Source organism: Micromonas commoda, chromosome 12 (genome assembly GCF_000090985.2).
Source record: "Micromonas commoda chromosome 12, complete sequence".
NCBI classification, from domain to species: domain Eukaryota; kingdom Viridiplantae; phylum Chlorophyta; class Mamiellophyceae; order Mamiellales; family Mamiellaceae; genus Micromonas; species Micromonas commoda.
In genome coordinates this window covers 1,029,966-1,046,489 of record NC_013049.1, presented here as the reverse complement: position 1 = coordinate 1,046,489, position 16,524 = coordinate 1,029,966, and the positions used below count along the sequence as shown (strand labels likewise).

Below are 16,524 nucleotides of genomic sequence, written 5' to 3'. Positions count from 1 at the left end.
GCAAGCTTAACGGCCCTCGGAGGGGTCCGAACCAGTCGGGGGCGCGCGTCATGGCGGGACGCAAGCCTCTGGAGGGGAGGCCTCCATGGGGTAGCTCGCTGGGTATCCGGCAGAAGACAACCACGACGAATAGACCATCGCGCGTCGGACTCGCTTCGCGTCCGTCGACGGCGCCCTCTCCGCGCGGGACGGCACCCGACGCGGAGCCCGCGCCTTCGAGGTCCCCGAAAAAGAAGAGGAGGTCCGTCGCCAAGAAGCCCGCCGCGGAGCCGGGGCCGAGCGCACACGAGGAGAACTGCGAAGCCGCGAAGGAGGTTGCTGAGCTCATCGGTAGGAGGGCGACGCCCCCTCAAAGCCCGAAGACCGCCAGCAAGTCGCCCCGACGGTCGCCCAGATCACCTCCGGCTTCGACGCTCAGGCCCACCATCGCGCACAAGCTGAAGGAGGCGACGTCGCCGGTGGCCTCGACACCCCCGGAGACGGCGCCGAGGTCGAAGCAATCCCCCATCCGCGTACCGCACGGACGCATCGCGGCGGTGGATGAGCCCTCGCCCGCGCCGATGGACCCCACGCCGGGCAAGTCGCCGATTGGGGACCGGTTCGATGCGCCCGCCACGCACCTAGAGCCGTCGGTGACGCCATCCACGCTGGCGACGCCCGCGGGGAGCGGCGGCGTGGACATCGGCCGCGGTGACAGGTTCGGGTCGTCGCCCCCGCGGGACAGGTTCGGGTCCCCGATCGAGGACAAACCGCAGTCCCCGGCGGCGCCCCGTCTGCCGCCGACGCCGCGGGGATCCGCCGCGGCTACCGGCGAAGCCCATCCGCCCCCGAGCTCAGCCACCCCTCCCATGACCCCGGTCAGCGTATCCGCCGCGGCGCGCAGACCGAACCCGGAGCCGACGGAGTTGCTGCTCGAGGGAGGTGAGCCGTTCGTGGACGTTCGAGCGCTGACGGCTCCCGGGGGTGCGCTCTACGCGCTCACTCTTGACGCGGCGCGACCCAAAATTGCTCCTCTCGGATCCTCGGATGAGCGGGGGACGACGCCCTCGCCGAAAGGACGCGTCGGTGCGGACGACGATACCGACGACGAGGGAGACGACGACGATGCCGTGTACAGGGCGGCCAAGTTCGCGGTCAGGCTGGTGGAGAGCGCCGCGACGGAGCTCGCGGGTGCGTCGCGCGAGCTCACCGCCGCCGCGGATGAGGACGTGGCGCAGACGGCTGCGGAAGTTTCCAGGGCGGAGGTGGCTGACGTCGAGGACGCGGTGATGGTGGCGCTTCTCAACGCGCGATCAGCCGCGGCGAGGGCGGAGCGCAGGAGACTTTTGCAGCAGATCGCGCAGCGAGCGACGGACTGGGTCTGCGCCGTGCAGCCGTCGCTGGGCGCGTTGCCCGCGCGTCTCAACGCCGCGATGGCCAAGAGAGCCGCGCCGTCAACCCCCGCCGCGCCGTCTACAACCGGAATGGAATACTTCGTTATCAAACCTCCGTCTACCCCAGCCGTCATGGACCACAGGGCCGTGCAGGAGTTGCAGCGCGAGCTGGCGTCCGCTCGCGAAGAGGTTGCCACCGCCAAGGAGGAGGCCGCGGCCGCCAAGCTCGAGACGGCGGCGGCGAAGCAGGAGACGGCGGCGGCGAAGCAGGAGACGGCGGCGGCGCGGAGAGAGGTTCAGGTTTGCACACAAAAAAGCGACGCTGGTTCGCCCGCCACGACGGCGGCTCCCGAATCGACGGTGGATGCCAAATCCCTGCTGATGGAGGAGCGCATGGACGCGGCGGCTAAGCTGGCGAGCATCACGGCGACGCACCAGGCTGAGCTGGCGAGGTTGAAGACGAGGATCGCCCGGGCCGAGAACGAGGCGGCGACGGCCAAGGTTGAGACGGAGCAGGCCAAGGCCAACGCCGAGGAGTGGAAAACCCGGATGGAAAAGGCTGAACGATTCGCGGCGGATTGCCGCGAGCGGACCAGCGTCGCGCTCGGAAATTCCGCGGCTGAACACGCCAAGTACGAGGCGGCCGAGGCGCTGGTGCGATCGCTCACGCAGAGGGAGGAGGAGGCGCTGCGACGGGCGAAGGAGGCTGAGATGCGATGCGCGCAGGTTGAGGGATCCATCGAGGCGAAGATCGAGTCCGAGTCGACCCGAATCGTCCTCGACAACAACGTCCGCAACGCGACGCTCGTCTCGGACCTTCGCGCGGAGCTCGCGGAGGCCAGGGCGGCGCAGCGACGGGCGGAGACGCGGGCGGCGGACGCGGAGGAGCACGAGCGCGAGGCTGCCGCCGGGGAGGTGCTCCGGGTCAGAGCCGAGTGCGCGGCGTCGAGGAGAAACGAGGCGGCTACCAGGAGGGAACTCGACGAACACCGCGTCGCCGCGTCGGCCGCCGCCGCGGCGCGTCACGAGGAGATCGAGGAGCTCCGCAGGGACATCGTCACCCTGCGCAATCAGCTCGAGGCGAGGGTGGAGGCGGCGGAGGAGCGCGCGAGGGTGGCGCAGGCTCAGCTGGCGGCGAATAGGGAGGCGGCGGCGATGGAATCCGCGCAGGTCACCGAGCAGTCAAACTCGCTTCGCAGGCAAGCCGCGGAGGCGGAGAGGAAGCTGCGGGAAGAGATCGCCGTCGTCAGGGCCGAGCTCAGAGGCGCCAGGGCTGGTGAGGCTGCCGCCATAGCCAGGGAGGAAGAGGTCATGTCAAAGGCTGTCGAGCTGATTGAGCAGCGGGACGAGCAGCTCCGCCAGGCCAAGGACCTCCACGCGGCTGAGCTTCGCGCCGCGCTCGCCAGGCAGGACGATGAGATGCGGGCGCTGAGACGGGGAGGCTCTCTCGGTGACTTACACCCCGAGTTTGTCAGAAACGTGGAGCGAGCGCTGCAGGACGAGCGGCGACGGAGGGTCGCCGCGGAGGAGGATCTCGTGAATTGGAAACGAGCCGCGAGGGAGTCGAGGCGCGAGGTGGAGGAGTCCCGCGAGGTGGCGGAGATTGGCGACGGGCTCGGGCGACTTCGCAGGCAGCTCAGCAGGCAGAGCAGCAGGCAGAACAGCCTGAAGGTACCCGATCGGGACAAGCCGATCGACGCCGCGCTGCTCTCGCCCGTGGACTCGCCGCCCCGCCGCAGGACCCCGCCGCCAAACTTTAGCCAGCGGCAAAGTCCGCGGGGAAGCCCGAGGGTCTCGGGGGGCACACGGGCGAATGCGCGGGATTCGCAGGGATCCGGGAGGAGCGATCCGGCGACGCGCGCGGAGAGGCTCGCGAGGGACTCTTCCCTCAACGTGTTCGCCTCGAAGGAGGGATCGCAGGTGCAAATCGCACCCCCCGCGTCGCCGCCGCCGGTGCCGCCGCAGAGCAGGGAGAGGACGACGCCGGCGGTGCCCTCAACCCTAAACCCCGCCGCTCCCAAGCCGACGTGGACCCCGGGGTACGAGGGTATGCAGTCGCCCACCCAGCGCGCCGCCCTCTTGGAGGAGGTCTTGAGCAACATAGAGTCCCTGTAGCGTCGTGTTATGTAAGGCATCCAGTCGAAACGGTAACAGTAGGCGTTTCTCGTCTGCAAGTGTGTGAGGACGCGGCCTGGCGGAGCTTCGAGACCAGCTGCGCTGTCGGGGTTTGAATGAAGTCCGAAAGCGGCGTGCCCACACGAGCGAGGCACCACCTTCGACAACCTGCGCCGAGATGGGTCTCCCGGACCTGCCGCCCCTCGAGGGAGATCTGGGGTTCCCCATCGACGACGGTCTTCCGCCCTTCGCGCCCGGAACAGCCGGTGCGCGAGCCGGGTCGGCGTCTCCTCCCGAGATCTCGACTGGAAAGGAGCGATCTATCGTCAGCCCTCCCCGCTCGCCGTCGATGCCAAACGTGGGCGGCGGCTACGTTCCTGGCGACACCGCGTACGCCCAGCTCGCGACCCTCGCAGACAAGATGGCTGTCGAATCCTACTCGAGGGCCCACGCCAAGGTTGTCGGCAAGTCGTCGTCTAACGCTTTGGGATCGCGGGCCAGGGTCCACCGCGCGGGCACCGTCGGCGCGATGATCGAGGACATGCTGACCCACGAGGCGAAGAAGCCGGTGCCCGCCGCGCTCTTACCCCTGGGCACGGATGCCATCGCCAAGTCCATCAAGATGGCTCCCGCCGTGCTCCGTCTGGCGACCGATCTGTCCATTCCCGACGTCGAGCTGTGCAACACCCTGTCCAAGCTCGTCAAGGAGACCACCAAGCGTGGGGAGCTACGGGACGAGCTGTTCCTGATAACCTTGCGACACACGAGGTGTAACGACGACCCCAAGAGCCTCGTGCGCGCCTGGCAGGTCCTCCACCTCACCTGCGCGTCGGTGGCCCCTTCCCAAACCTTACTCGGATTTGTCTCTGAGTACGTCAACGAGTGCGCCAACGCCGACGCCTCCCCGGGCCCCGTCAAAGACCTGGCGCACAAGGCCCTGCTCGCGCTCAAGCGAAGCGCCAAGTCCGGCGCGCGCAGGCACCCGCCCGCGCCCGAGGAGATCGAGGCCCTCCAGGCTGGACGGCAGATGAACACCATCGCTTTCTTCCTGGACGAAACCTTCGAGGAGCTCCCGTACGACGTCATGACCACGGTGGGCGAAGCCACGGAGGCGTTGGCCGGGATAATCCGCCTGCAGAACTACCACACGTTCGGTCTGTTCGTGTCCACGAAGGAGTTGATGTCCCGCTCGTCCGCGGCGAGCAAGGGTGAAGAGGTGACGGAAGAGACCAGGGCTCTGCAGGACGCGGACCTCATCACCGACGTCATCCAGGAGATGCGACTCGTCAAGGCTGAGCGGAAGGAGCAGGTGCAGCTCAGGCTGGTGTTCAAGAAGCGCATGTTCAGGGACACCGACGAGGCGGTGCAGGAGGCCATGTTCGTCAACCTGTCCTACCTCCAGGCCAAGCACGATTACCTGGCGGGTAACTACCCCGTCGGTCGTGAGGAGGCTATCCGGCTAGCCGCGTTCCAGATCCAGGCTGAGGATGGCGAGTCCCTCGGCCAGGGACCGGTGGAAACCCTGGCGCAGGTCATGGTGCGGTTCGTTCCCAAGGTTATGCTTCAGCAGCACCCGGTGGAAGAGTGGGCCGCCGAGGTGCAGCGCACCCACGGCGCGCTGACGCAGCACACCCGGGAAGAGGCCCGCGGCGGTTTGCTCCGAATGATCCGATCGCTGCCCTACGGCGGGAGCATCTTCTTCCAGGTGCGCCGGATCGAGGATCCCATCGGTCTACTCCCCGGTATGATCGCTCTCGGCATCAACAAGCGGGGTATTCACTTCTTCCGACCCACGCCGATGGAGTACCTCCACAGCGCGGAGCTCAGGGACATCATGCAGTTTGGTTCGTCGGAGACTGCCGTCTTCTTCAAGATGAGAGTCGCCGGCGTGCTGCACGTGTTCCAGTTCGAGACCAAGCAGGGCGAGGAGATATGCGTGGCGCTGCAAACGCACATCAACGACGTGATGCAGAAGAGGTACGCGCAGCAGGCTGCCAAAGCCGCGGGAGCCCCAAAGACCCCCGGCGCCCCGGCGGCGCAGCCCCCCAGCCCGGTGGCAAACGGCCAGGCGGAGGCGGCTTTCGGCAAGCAGGCCGGGGCTGGCGGCGGCGCGGGCGCGCAGCAGATGCAGCGCGTTCTCGAGGACGCCAACAAGAAGCTGGACGAGATGGTTCGAGAGCGATCGCAGCTGCAGCAGCAGCTGGTGGCTGCCCAGGAGGCGGCGCAGGAGGCGGCGGATCGCGCCGCGGCTGAATCCGCCGCCAAGGCTCAGGCCCTCGCCGACCTGAACCAGGCGCTCGCCGACGTCAAGCTCGGAGGAGGCGCGGCAAGCGACCCTGAGACGAAGAAGAAGCTCGCGGCGGAGTCCGAGAAGGCTAGGTCCGCGCAGGCTGAGCTCAAGGTTTTGGAGCAGAAGATTGCGAGGCTGGAGTCGTCGTCCAAGGAGGAGTCGGCCAAGAGGGACAAGGAGACGGCGGCTGAGCTCGAACAACTCAAGAAGAAGTGCGCCGCGGCGGAGGCCCACTCTCTCTCCGTCTCTGCGGAGCTCGAGCAGACGAGCAACGCCATGGAGCAGATGCGCATCGAGTTTGAAGAGTCCCGGAAGGATCTCGAGGAACTCGCCGAGCTTCGCGAGCTCAAGGCGGACGTCGAGCGCAAGGAGAAGCAGACGGCCGAGATGCTCAAGACCCAGGCGACCCGCATCCAGGAGCTGGAGGCCAAGTACCAGGAGGAGTCCACGCTGCGCAAGCGATACTTCAACCAGATGGAGGACATGAAGGGCAAGATCAGGGTCTACGCCAGGACCCGCCCGCTGTCCAAGAAGGAGGTTGGCGAGAAGCAAACGTTCGCGCTCACCCTCCCGGACGAGTTCACCCTGGAGCACCCGTGGAGAGACGAGAAGAAGCCGAGGTCGTACACCTTCGACACCGTGTTCGGCGCGGACACGACCCAAGAGCAGGTGTTTGAGGACACCAAGTACCTCATCCAGTCAGTCTTTGACGGGTACAACGTTTGCATCTTTGCGTACGGACAGACGGGCAGCGGTAAGACCCACACCATCATGGGCGACGAGGCCAACCCGGGCCTCACCCCGCGCGCTGTCGAGGAGGTGATGCGAATCGTCTACCAGGGATCGAAGAAGGGCAAGTTCAGCGTCAACATGGAGGCGTACATGCTCGAGCTTTACCAGGACACGCTCAACGACCTGCTCCTGTCACCGGACAAGGCGAACAGTCCCCCCAAGCTGGACATCAAGAAGGACGCAAAGGGTTGGGTGACGATTCAGAACGCGACGGTGGTCCCCGTCGGCAGCAAGGAGGACATCATGCATGTCGTGGAGAGCGGACTCAAGGTGAGGAGGACCGCGTCGACGAAGATGAACGTGGAATCGTCCCGATCCCACCTCGTGTTCTCGCTGGTCATCGAGACCACGGACCTCCAGACCCAGCAGGTGACCCGCGGCAAGATTTCGTTCGTCGACCTCGCCGGGTCTGAGCGCGTGAAAAAGTCGGGTGCGTCTGGCGACACCATGAAGGAGGCGCAGGCCATCAACAAGTCCCTCTCGGCGCTCGGCGACGTCATCAGCGCGCTGGCTGGCGAGAAGGCGGGGCACATTCCGTACCGCAACCACAAACTCACGATGATCATGTCTGACTCTCTGGGCGGCAACGCAAAAACGCTGATGTTCGTCAACGTCTCCCCGTCGGACAACAACATCGAGGAGACGCAAAACTCGCTCACGTACGCCACTAGGGTGCGAACGATCAAGAACAACGCGAGCAAGGACAGCGCCAACAAGGAGATGGTCAGGCTCAAGGAGGCACTCGCGAAGTGGCGCGCCAAGGCTGGCGAGATGGGCCCAGAGACGCAAGAGATCGAAGACCGGATTCAGGGGGAGATGGAATAAAGTCTCTCGCTTGCTTGTTTTCGTCGTTTGTTGTAATCAGCAGAGTCGACTAAATATTACTTGTCGTTCTTCGCCTCCTCCTTTGCAACTTCAGACGGCGGCACGACTGCCAACACCCTGGTGTTGTAACTCCGACACTCGGCGCACGCGTGATACACGAAATGAAACGGCGCCAGAGACTCCACCCCGCAGTCGTTGCACGCCACCCTCTGCTTCGCGCGCTTCGGCTGCTCCTCGTCGTCACCCGGCGTCGCGTTGGCCTCCTCCTCCTCGGCCAGGATAGCGTCCAACATGCGAAAGTACGCCGAAAAGTCGCCCAAGGATTTGCGACACAGCGGGCAGGTGTAGTAGTGCTTGGTGTACGCCTGGAAGCACGAGGTGTGCATGAAGTGACCGCATGGCAGGCACTTCACCGGCGTGTCCGAGTAGAACAAAAAGTCTTTGCACACCGGGCACTCGCTCTCCATCGATCCGGCAAAAACGGTCCCGCCGCCGCCGCCGCCCTCGTCGCCCTTGGCGTTCTTCGCCGCCGGGCAGACGTGCGGTCCCATGGTGAGCGAGACGCAGCTGTTGCACTGCATGCAATGGAAGAAATCCTTGCCGAGGCCCTCGCCGCGCCTGCACACGTTGCAGAACGGGCAGTGATACACGTCGTTGCCGCTGTCGTCCCAAAAGTTGCAAACGGAGCAAAAGTACCTCGCGACGACATTGCCGCACTCGCGGCACTCCTTTGCCGACGGTTGCCGCGCGGCGCACCGCATGCAGATCATCTCCTTGGTCGCGTACCTATCGATGGTGTGATCCTCGGACTCGTCGTGGCAGAACCGGCAGACGTGCGCGGCGCCGCAGCACGCGGCAACCAGGCGAACCTTCCTGGCGTAATGCTTGCACCCCAGGACCTCTTCCCCGCCAACCGGCTGGCACAACACGACATCGTCGCTCGCGCCCTTGTGGTAACTCGCCAGACCGGGCGCGCCCGCGAGCGCGAGCGCCGCCTCGGCGGTGTCCGACGGCGGCGCGGTGCCCGTCTTCTCGGCAGCCCCGTCGACCCCGGCGTCGGCGGCTCCGTTGCCGACAGCCGCCCTCTCCCCCGGAACGCCGCCCTCGTCTAGGATGTCAACATCTTCGCCCTTCTCGCCCTTCTTGAGCTGCTTCGCCCGTTGTTGCGCGCAGATCCACCTCGCCGCGAGGAGGTGCTGCATCAGGTACGCTTTGCGCTCCGGAGCGAGCGAGTCGTCGCGCGACAGCGTTCGAGCCGCCTGTTCCAGCTGTTGTCGGTTCATGCGGAACATGTCGTCCCAGCTCGGCGTGTACCCGCTCTTGTCCGCGGCGGCTGCGGCGGCCAGGGCGGCAGCCTTGGCGACGCCCGTGGTGGACGCGTCCCCGTCGGCTCGGCGGCGAAGGTACTCCTGCACCTGACCGAGGCCGTCCACGGCGGCGGCGTCGACTCCCGCGTCGTTAGCCCTCCCGTCGTTGGTCTCTGTTAGCCTCTCGGAACCCGCGGTCGTCGCACCCAAGTCCTCTCCTCCCTCCGTCCCGGCCGTCTGCTCCTCGCTGCTCCACCAGGTCTCGAGCCAACTCGCGAACCTGGTGTTCCTGCTCGCGTCCCGCATGGATCCTATCATCGCCGCCTTCTCCTCCTCGGTGAGCGCCTTGCGCTGCCAGCTGAGCATGCTCTGCAGAACCTCCGCGCCCGTCCGCCCGATGATGAGCCCCACCAGTCGACCCTGCTCCGCGCTCGTGAAGTGCTTCTCGAACAGCGGCCACAGCTCAGCCTCCTCTCTCGCGACGTGAGTCTCGAGGCAAACCTTCACGGCTACGCACGCCGCCTGGAGCCTCCTCTCAACCTCCATGATCGCCGCCCGGGTCTTCGGGTCCATCCTCCTGTCCGAACCCTTCGCCTCCATCGCGTCGTGCACCTTCTCGCCGTCCACCCCACCCTCGTCCCCCGCGAGCCCCGCGTGCTCTCGTAAGTCCCTGAGGCAGGCGTCCACCTCCACGAAGAGCTCAGCCTCGTGCTCGTGGTCCAGGGTGTACGAGTGGCTCACGTTGTGCAGCTCATCCTTGTTCTCCAGCGCGGGGAACACGAGCTCGTCCTCGGACCTGCTGTGCGCGCGGTAGACGCCCCAGAAGAACACGAACCGACCCTCCAGGGTTCGCAGCGCCGCCGCCCGCTTGGCCGTCTCCTCGGGCTTTGGCAGCGCCAAAACGTCCGACTCGAGCCTGCGAAGCTCGCGTCGAAGCGCAGCGTGGAACTGGAATATGTGATCGATGGGACCCACCGCCTGGGTCGAGACGCCCGCGTCGGCGCCGGATCTGGATCGCTTCGCCGGCGGCTGGTCCCCCTCGCTCTTACCGCCGTCGGAAGGGTCGTCACTTAAACCCTTTCCCTCGGTTACACCGCCACCAGTCTCGCCGCGAGCGAGCCAAGACGCGATGAGCGTGCGAAGCGGACCTTGCTCCCCCTGCGTCGGTCCCCGCGCCAGCACGGGACCGACCCATGCGGCGGGCACGGACGCTATGAACCTCTCGACCAGCGCGGTCTGCTCATCGGGCGCGAAGGCTCCGTCCATGAGGGGCACCAGGTGCGCAGCCTCCTTGGCGAGGTGCTGCGCGAGCGCGGTCTTGGTGGCGTGCGCGGTCCTCGCCGCGCGCTGGATCGCGCCTTGGAGCCGTTCGCGTCCCTCGGCGTCGGTGGGCGCGGGTCCCCCGCCGTCGTTCGCGGCGATGAGCTCCACCGCCTCGTCGAGCGCCTGGGTGATTCCGTCGAAGAGGGAATCCTCAGCCTCGTGCTCGAGCTCGTACGCGTGGGCGACGTTGCTGACCCTCGCGGCGAGCGCGGGCAGGACCACCTCGTCTTCCGCGGCTACGTGCGCGCGATACGTGGCGAGGACGAACCCCCACCGCGCCACGAGCTCGTCGACCAGCGCCTTGAGCGACCCGGACGCATCCTCAGCGCCGTCGCCTCTCGGGGGATCCGATAAATTGACGGGCTGATCCGCGACGCGCGCGGCGGCGGAGCGCAGATCCCCGACGAGGGCCTCGAGCTCCTGCGTCACCGCCGCCTGGAAGGTGGAGTGGAAGCGCTCGTACGCGCTCGGCTCCGAGGAGCCGACGGTGCGCTTCGGGGCGACAGGCATCTCGCCCCGCCTCGTGCGCCACCGATTGGGATAAAAAGGTTGGAGGGCCAGCTACAGTCTCAGCGTGTGTCGATTGCGACTCGGTACTGGACCCAGACTCGTGCTGCGAGCTGACGGCCTGTCGCAGTCAGTGTCAGTTTTCTTGGTTGGCCGTCAGTTTTCTGAATGAGCGCGACCCGACCCCGGGTCGTCATAGCTCGTATCGCCGTGCGCCATGAGCACCATCTGGCACCCAGACTTGTTGAACGAGGACCCCGTCATCGTCAAGGAAGAGCCCGACGACGACCACCACACCCCCCCCGCCGTCAACGTCGAACCTCCCGCGGACGACCATGGGGAAGACGAAAAGACGGAGGATCTCGCAGGGAAGATGTCGACGATTTGGCGACCTGACCTCGACCGGCTGCGCGCCAGCATCGCCGAGATGGAGGGATCGGAGAGCGAAGAGGAGGAGAAGGATGCGACCAAGAAGGGAGTGAAGCGGAAGAGAGCCCCTCCCACGAAGGGGCCGTGCGAGCACGGGGTGAAGTATCGGTCGCAGTGCAAGGTGTGCGGTGCTTGTCCGCACGGTCGTCAGCGCTCTCGGTGCCAGGAGTGCGGTGGGTCTGGACTCTGTGAGCACGGTCGTCAGCGCAGTCGATGCAAGGAGTGCGGTGGGTCTGGAATCTGCGAGCACGGTCGTCAGCGCTCTCAGTGCAAGGAGTGTGGTGGGGGCTCAATCTGCCAGCACGGTCGTCGGCGCTGTTACTGCAAGGAGTGCGGCGGGTCTCAAATCTGCGAGCACGATCGTATTCGCTCTCGGTGCAAGGAGTGCAAGAGAAAGCGATCAACTCAACCGCGACAGTAACGACGCCACCGACACAGACAGCGGCCCATAACCACCAGTTGGGCCGAAAGCTGTCCACGCCGCGCATTGACCTACTACCCACTCGCATAGACTCTAGCACTACCTAAGACTAAAACGCCTACCCCTCGCGGCTGTTCGGCCCGGTTCTTCTCGGCCACGGATTACCTCCCAGCGCCTCCTCCAGCACCGCCTCCTCATCCGGCTCCCGCGTGTTTCCACTGCGCGCAAACAACTTTGCCTCGTCGCGTGCCCTCGTCACCGTCGGCGCAATCTCCGCGTCGATGAACGACATCGCGAGGTGCGACTTTGGACCGACCCAGTACACCTTCTCGCACCTTCCGCACGCCCAAAACTCATTCGTCGAGGCCTTCACCTTGGCCGGGATGGCGCCGTTGGCAGCCACCTCCTCTGGGGTGCACCGTCGCTCCACCGCTCCGTTGCATCTGGCGCACCGCGTGAGCAACTTCCCGCGCCTGTACCTGAGCCCGAAGTGCGCGCTGACCCTCGCGAGCTGCCGCTTCGGGTCGTCGTCCTCCACCAAAAACGCCGCCACCGCGTCCTTACGTTGGAGTAAGCGCCTGTCCTTGGTCAGTATGACGCGGTCGTCCCTCTGCGCGAGCGCGAGCAGAGCGCCGTACTGACAGTTATTATTGTTACCCTTGTTACCCAGACGCTGCGCGGGGACCGGGACGTGTTCGGCGTCCACCCCCAGGCACCTGAGCCAACGAGCGAGCCGGCCGAGGGATCCATCGGCGACGAACCGCCGCTGCCTCTCGCGCGTGCCATCGCCGTGCTCCTCGTGCTCCTCGGATCCCTCGTGAGACGTCGCGGAAGGGCCCCCCAGGCCCCAGTCCAAGGAACCACCATCGGCGAATGAGGCGGTGGACGGATCCCGCGAGCTCGACGCCGCCGCCGCCGCCGCCGCCGCCGCCGCGCGCTTCGCGGCTTCCCTGGCGACGGACGACTCCGCCACGGGCAGCGTGGTGGCCGCAGTGGCCCGCTCGAGGACCGCGGGGAGGCACCTGAACACCAGGTGCGGCGCGCCCGCTCCGGGGTACACGAAGCCGCCCGCGTGCTCCCGGAGCGCCGAGTCCATCAGCGCCGAGTCCATCAGCGTCGGGCACTCCACGCGGTGGCCCAGCGGCGGCATGCTCCCGGGCGGGAAGCCAAAGACGCGGACGCACTCGTCCGGCGTGGCGAGCCGCGCGTGCCGCCGCGCGACGCCGAAGTGGGACGCGATCGCGCGCAGGTCCGCGCGGTCGGTGCCTCGCAGGAGCGCCACGACGGGCTCCCACGTCTTCCTCCCGTTTGAACCCCCGTTTGAACCCCCGCTCCCGCCGCCGCCGCCGCCGTCTCCCCCCGACGCGCCGAGCGCCCTCGCCACCGGATCCAGACCGCCGACCGTCGTGTCCCCCGCGACCATCACCCCCATGCTCTTGACCACCGCATCGGGGGCTATCCCGTCCCCCAGGGCTGACGCGGTGTCGCTCGCTGCGGGACCGGTCTCGACGCCGAGCTCGATCACCGTCGGGTCACCCCCCGCGCTGGGTAACCGATCCGCCAGCGCCGCCGCGACATCCGCCGGGGTCAGCGGCGCGACCGCGTCGTCATCGCCGTCGTTCTCGGTGACGCGAATCGACGGAGGGTTGGCGATACGAACCGTCGCGACGTCGACGTCCCCGATAAACTCAGCCGCCGGTCTCGCGAGCTCGAACGCGAGGTCGGCGGCGTCCGCCCGGGCGGACGGCTCTCGCGCGCGGCTCTTTCCCAACAGCAAGCCGGGCATGATACGTAGCAAAACCCTCGCGTCCTGCGCGCCGTACGCCACCTGAGACTCCGTCAGCGGCCGCCTCGACCAGTCCCCGCACCTCTCGCGTTTGTCCAGCGGCTGCCCGAGCAAAGCCTGGCACACCGAGGACAGCCCGGGCTGCGACCCGTGACCGCGGTCGATCGCCGCCCGTTGCAGGCACAGCACCCTCGGGATCGAACGCACGGCGTCGGCCACCTCGCCCGGGTACGAGCACGCCAGTCGACGCAGATCGTCCGCGACGCCAAACCCGACCACCGCGGGCGGCCGAGCGCTTTTTACGTCGTTTTGAGACGTCGACTCGGAACCCCCCCGCGCATCGGAGAGGATCCCGCGAAGAGCCGACGCGAACGCGCCGGGGCACTCCCGTCCCAGCTTCGTCGCGTCCAGGAGCGCGACGCAACGCTCCCCGGAGAGCTGCAACAGCGCCGTGGGGGATTCGAGCCTTCTCCTCGCGCCCGAGGATCCCTTTGAATTTCCCGAGCGACGACTGGAACCCGAGGCTCCAAAAGAACCATCCGGAACCCACTCCGAGTCGATTCCAATCACGGCGTCGAGGGAGAGCGCCGCGACGCACGCCGCGAGCGAGCGAGCGTCGTCCGCCCACCGAACGGCGCCGCGGGGTAGGTCGAGGGGTAGATACCGCATGCGCCTCGGCAGATAGCTCTGGTCAACCTCCGCGGCGGTTGACGCCCCGCCGCCGCCGAGTGCCCCGTGACCAGCCGCCCACTCGCTCCATCCCGCTCCGTTAGCCTCGGCCGCCACCGTCGCCGCCGCGTCCCTCAAACCCCGCACGAGCGCCCTCGCTTGGACGTCCTCCCCCGCCAGCTGCTCCGCGACGTCCCACCGTCCCGCCGCCGCCAACCTTCGCAGCCTGCCCTCCCGCCCCGCGCGTTCCTCCTCCGGGAACGCCGGCGGCAAACCGAGCCGGCGGAAGTGTCGATCGGCCCGATCCGCCGGGGATGCGACGCCCCCCGTGTTGTGGGCGTTTGTCGCGCTCATGTGTTTGTCCCTAAGGGACGCCGCGTACGATAGCCTTCGCGCCTCGGTCAGCGTCGCCGCGATCCCGTCGGCGATTGGCCCGTGCCCCTGCGCCTCCCATGCGTCCAGCGCGGAGGGCGTCGCGAACTGCGCGAGGCTGAAGTGCTTGGCGACGGCCGCGGCGGCGACGGCGCTCGACGGGTCGGTCGACGCGCGGCCCAAACACGCGCCGACGAACGCGACTATACCGCGCTCCGCACTTGGGTGGTGCACCGTGAGGTCGTCCATGTCCAGGCCGACGGCGGTGAGAAGCCTGGCGACCGCCCTCGGCTCGAGGCGCACTGTGAGGGGGCGGGCGGCGTCGGGGTCGGGATCCTCCGCCGGGGGCGGGATCCCGCCAGCTGTGTCCACGGTGGGCGGGCCGATCCCGCCAGCTGTGTCGTCTTTAACGTTATCGTCGTCGACGCACACGGCGCGAGCGACGAGTTTCGCCGCGCGCGTTCGAGCCGCGGCGCACTCCACGCGCGTGGCGGATCCGTCCGTCGCCGCGAAGACTCGCCGCGGGGTGGTCGTCGCGCACGAGTGCTGCAGCGCCTCGAGCAACAGCTGCGTCAGCGGCGCGGCGACCGACGACGGTGCCGACGACGACGTGGCCATGTGCTCGACGCACGAGACGAGGAAGTCCGCGACGTCCTCGCCCCTCGGCAGCGCGCTCACCACCGCGGATCTCACGTCCGCGTATCTCTCCCCGGCCTCGAACGCGGCCGCGAGCGCCGCGACCGCTGCACCGGGGGGTACATGGGCGAGACGCGCCGAGGTGGGCGACGTCGTCGCAGCCGCCGACGGGCTCCCCGCGGCGGACGCGATCCCGCGCGCTTCGTCATCCCCGTCGTCGTCGTCGCCGCCGCCGTCGTCCCGCGCGATGTCCCGATCCCCGAGCGCGAGACCGTGGAGCCGATCGATCACGCGCTGCACCGCCGCGCGGCTCGGCGAGCCCCGGAACGACCCGCGCATCCCGCACTGGAGACGCCGAGTAGTTTCGCTGGTGAACTTTCCGAAACACTCGCTCTCCTGCTGAGTCATTCATCGCGACGCGGATGTTAGACAAGCTCCCGCACGACGTCCTCGTGGACTTAGCGCGGTCTTTCGACGTCGTCGACCGGGTGGTGTTCTCCGAGGTATGCCGGGCGTGCCGCGACGCGACGCGCGAGGCGCGCGCTCTCGATGAGAGATGCGGGGTGCCGGTGAGGGTCCACGGTTTTAGTGGCCCGGGGACATTTCGTGGCCCGGGGGAAATTTCGTGGCCCGGGGACAAGGAGTTCCTGAGCCTGGCCAGCTCGTCACGACTGGCCTGGGCGCGGGAGCACGGGTTTCAGTTGAGTATCGGGAGGACTCTTTTTGTGCACGCCGCACATGTGGGCTCCTTGGAGGTGTTTGAAGAGTTGGCGAAGGGCGTTTCCAAGGACGACTTGAGATTCGCACTGTTCGGTGCTGCCGTGGGTGGTAAACTAGACATCCTGAAGTGGCTGTGGTCGGAAGTGGCTGTGATCGGCACGCCGGAGTCCTGGAGTAGCGAGAGGGTAAAGCAAGTTTGGTGGAAGGCGGCCAGATACGGACACTTGCACATCCTCGAGTTTCTCGGAGGTGATGAAGTTGGTGATGTGCATTGGTTCAAAGATTGTTCACAGGCAATGGACCTCATGATGGCCGCAGTAGAAGGAGGCCACGTCGAGGTATTAAAGTGGATACACAACAGAGTTGGTCCACTCGATCGACCGGAATGGCTTGAGGAACTGGAGTATATTATCCCTCTTCTTCTCGAAGCCGCCATACTCGAAGGAAAACTGGAGGCGGCTCGTTTTATCTTGGGGACGTATGGACCGGTGGCGCAAGAACGTGGCTGGCCGTCGCTCCTGACGCCGGAGTTTACGCAGATGGCCGGAGAAAAATGCGATTACGATATGTTGCGCTGGCTATTGAAGGAGGGCTGCCCGAAACATTCACAGTGCTTGGAGCTCTTTGCAACCTCCGGGAAGTACGGTGCATTAGACGTCGAGCGCTTGAAGTGGGCGCAAGAGCAAGGGCTACAGCTGAGCGAGCCAGTGATGGAAGCAGCCATCGTACGAAATGATCTCGCCTCTGCGCGTTGGCTCCATGAGAATGGGTGCCCCCTGTCTGATGCTGCCGTTTATCTCGCACTTAGACACACCCGATGCGCTGATGGCATGCTTCAATTCCTCGTGGAGGAGTGCGGTGCTCATTTCGACAGCAATGAAATTACCTGCCGCGACGCTATTCAGGATCGGCGACCTATCAATAGACAAACTCCCAGAGGGGTTTTGGACTTGAGAAAT

General features: G+C 66.7%; 5 protein-coding genes across 5 annotated transcripts; 3 read left to right on the top strand and 2 right to left on the bottom strand.

Annotated features, from left to right (window-relative positions):
* Nucleotides 1–50: 50 nt before the first annotated feature.
* Nucleotides 51–3,526, top strand: MICPUN_62850 (predicted protein; the record flags this gene model as incomplete). Its single annotated transcript, XM_002509362.1, has 1 exon — nucleotides 51–3,526. The coding sequence occupies one exon, from the start codon at nucleotides 51–53 to the stop codon at nucleotides 3,486–3,488; it is 3,438 nt and encodes a 1,145-aa protein (XP_002509408.1). The 3' UTR covers nucleotides 3,489–3,526.
* Nucleotides 3,527–3,666: 140 nt separating this feature from the next.
* MICPUN_62851 (predicted protein) lies at nucleotides 3,667–7,395 on the top strand (the record flags this gene model as incomplete). Its single annotated transcript, XM_002509361.1, has 1 exon — nucleotides 3,667–7,395. One exon carries the CDS (start codon nucleotides 3,667–3,669, stop codon nucleotides 7,393–7,395), a length of 3,729 nt encoding a protein of 1,242 aa, XP_002509407.1.
* Nucleotides 7,396–7,451: 56 nt separating this feature from the next.
* On the bottom strand, nucleotides 7,452–10,535 carry MICPUN_62852 (predicted protein; the record flags this gene model as incomplete). Its single annotated transcript, XM_002509107.1, has 1 exon — nucleotides 7,452–10,535. One exon carries the CDS (start codon nucleotides 10,533–10,535, stop codon nucleotides 7,452–7,454), a length of 3,084 nt encoding a protein of 1,027 aa, XP_002509153.1.
* Nucleotides 10,536–10,749: 214 nt separating this feature from the next.
* On the top strand, nucleotides 10,750–11,413 carry MICPUN_62853 (predicted protein; the record flags this gene model as incomplete). Its single annotated transcript, XM_002509360.1, has 2 exons — nucleotides 10,750–11,075; nucleotides 11,113–11,413. 2 exons carry the CDS (start codon nucleotides 10,750–10,752, stop codon nucleotides 11,411–11,413), a joined length of 627 nt encoding a protein of 208 aa, XP_002509406.1.
* An 87-nt stretch (nucleotides 11,414–11,500) lies between these two features.
* MICPUN_62854 (predicted protein) lies at nucleotides 11,501–15,184 on the bottom strand (the record flags this gene model as incomplete). The annotated part of the gene is made up of 1 exon (XM_002509106.1): nucleotides 11,501–15,184. The coding sequence occupies one exon, from the start codon at nucleotides 15,182–15,184 to the stop codon at nucleotides 11,501–11,503; it is 3,684 nt and encodes a 1,227-aa protein (XP_002509152.1).
* Nucleotides 15,185–16,524: the final 1,340 nt, after the last annotated feature.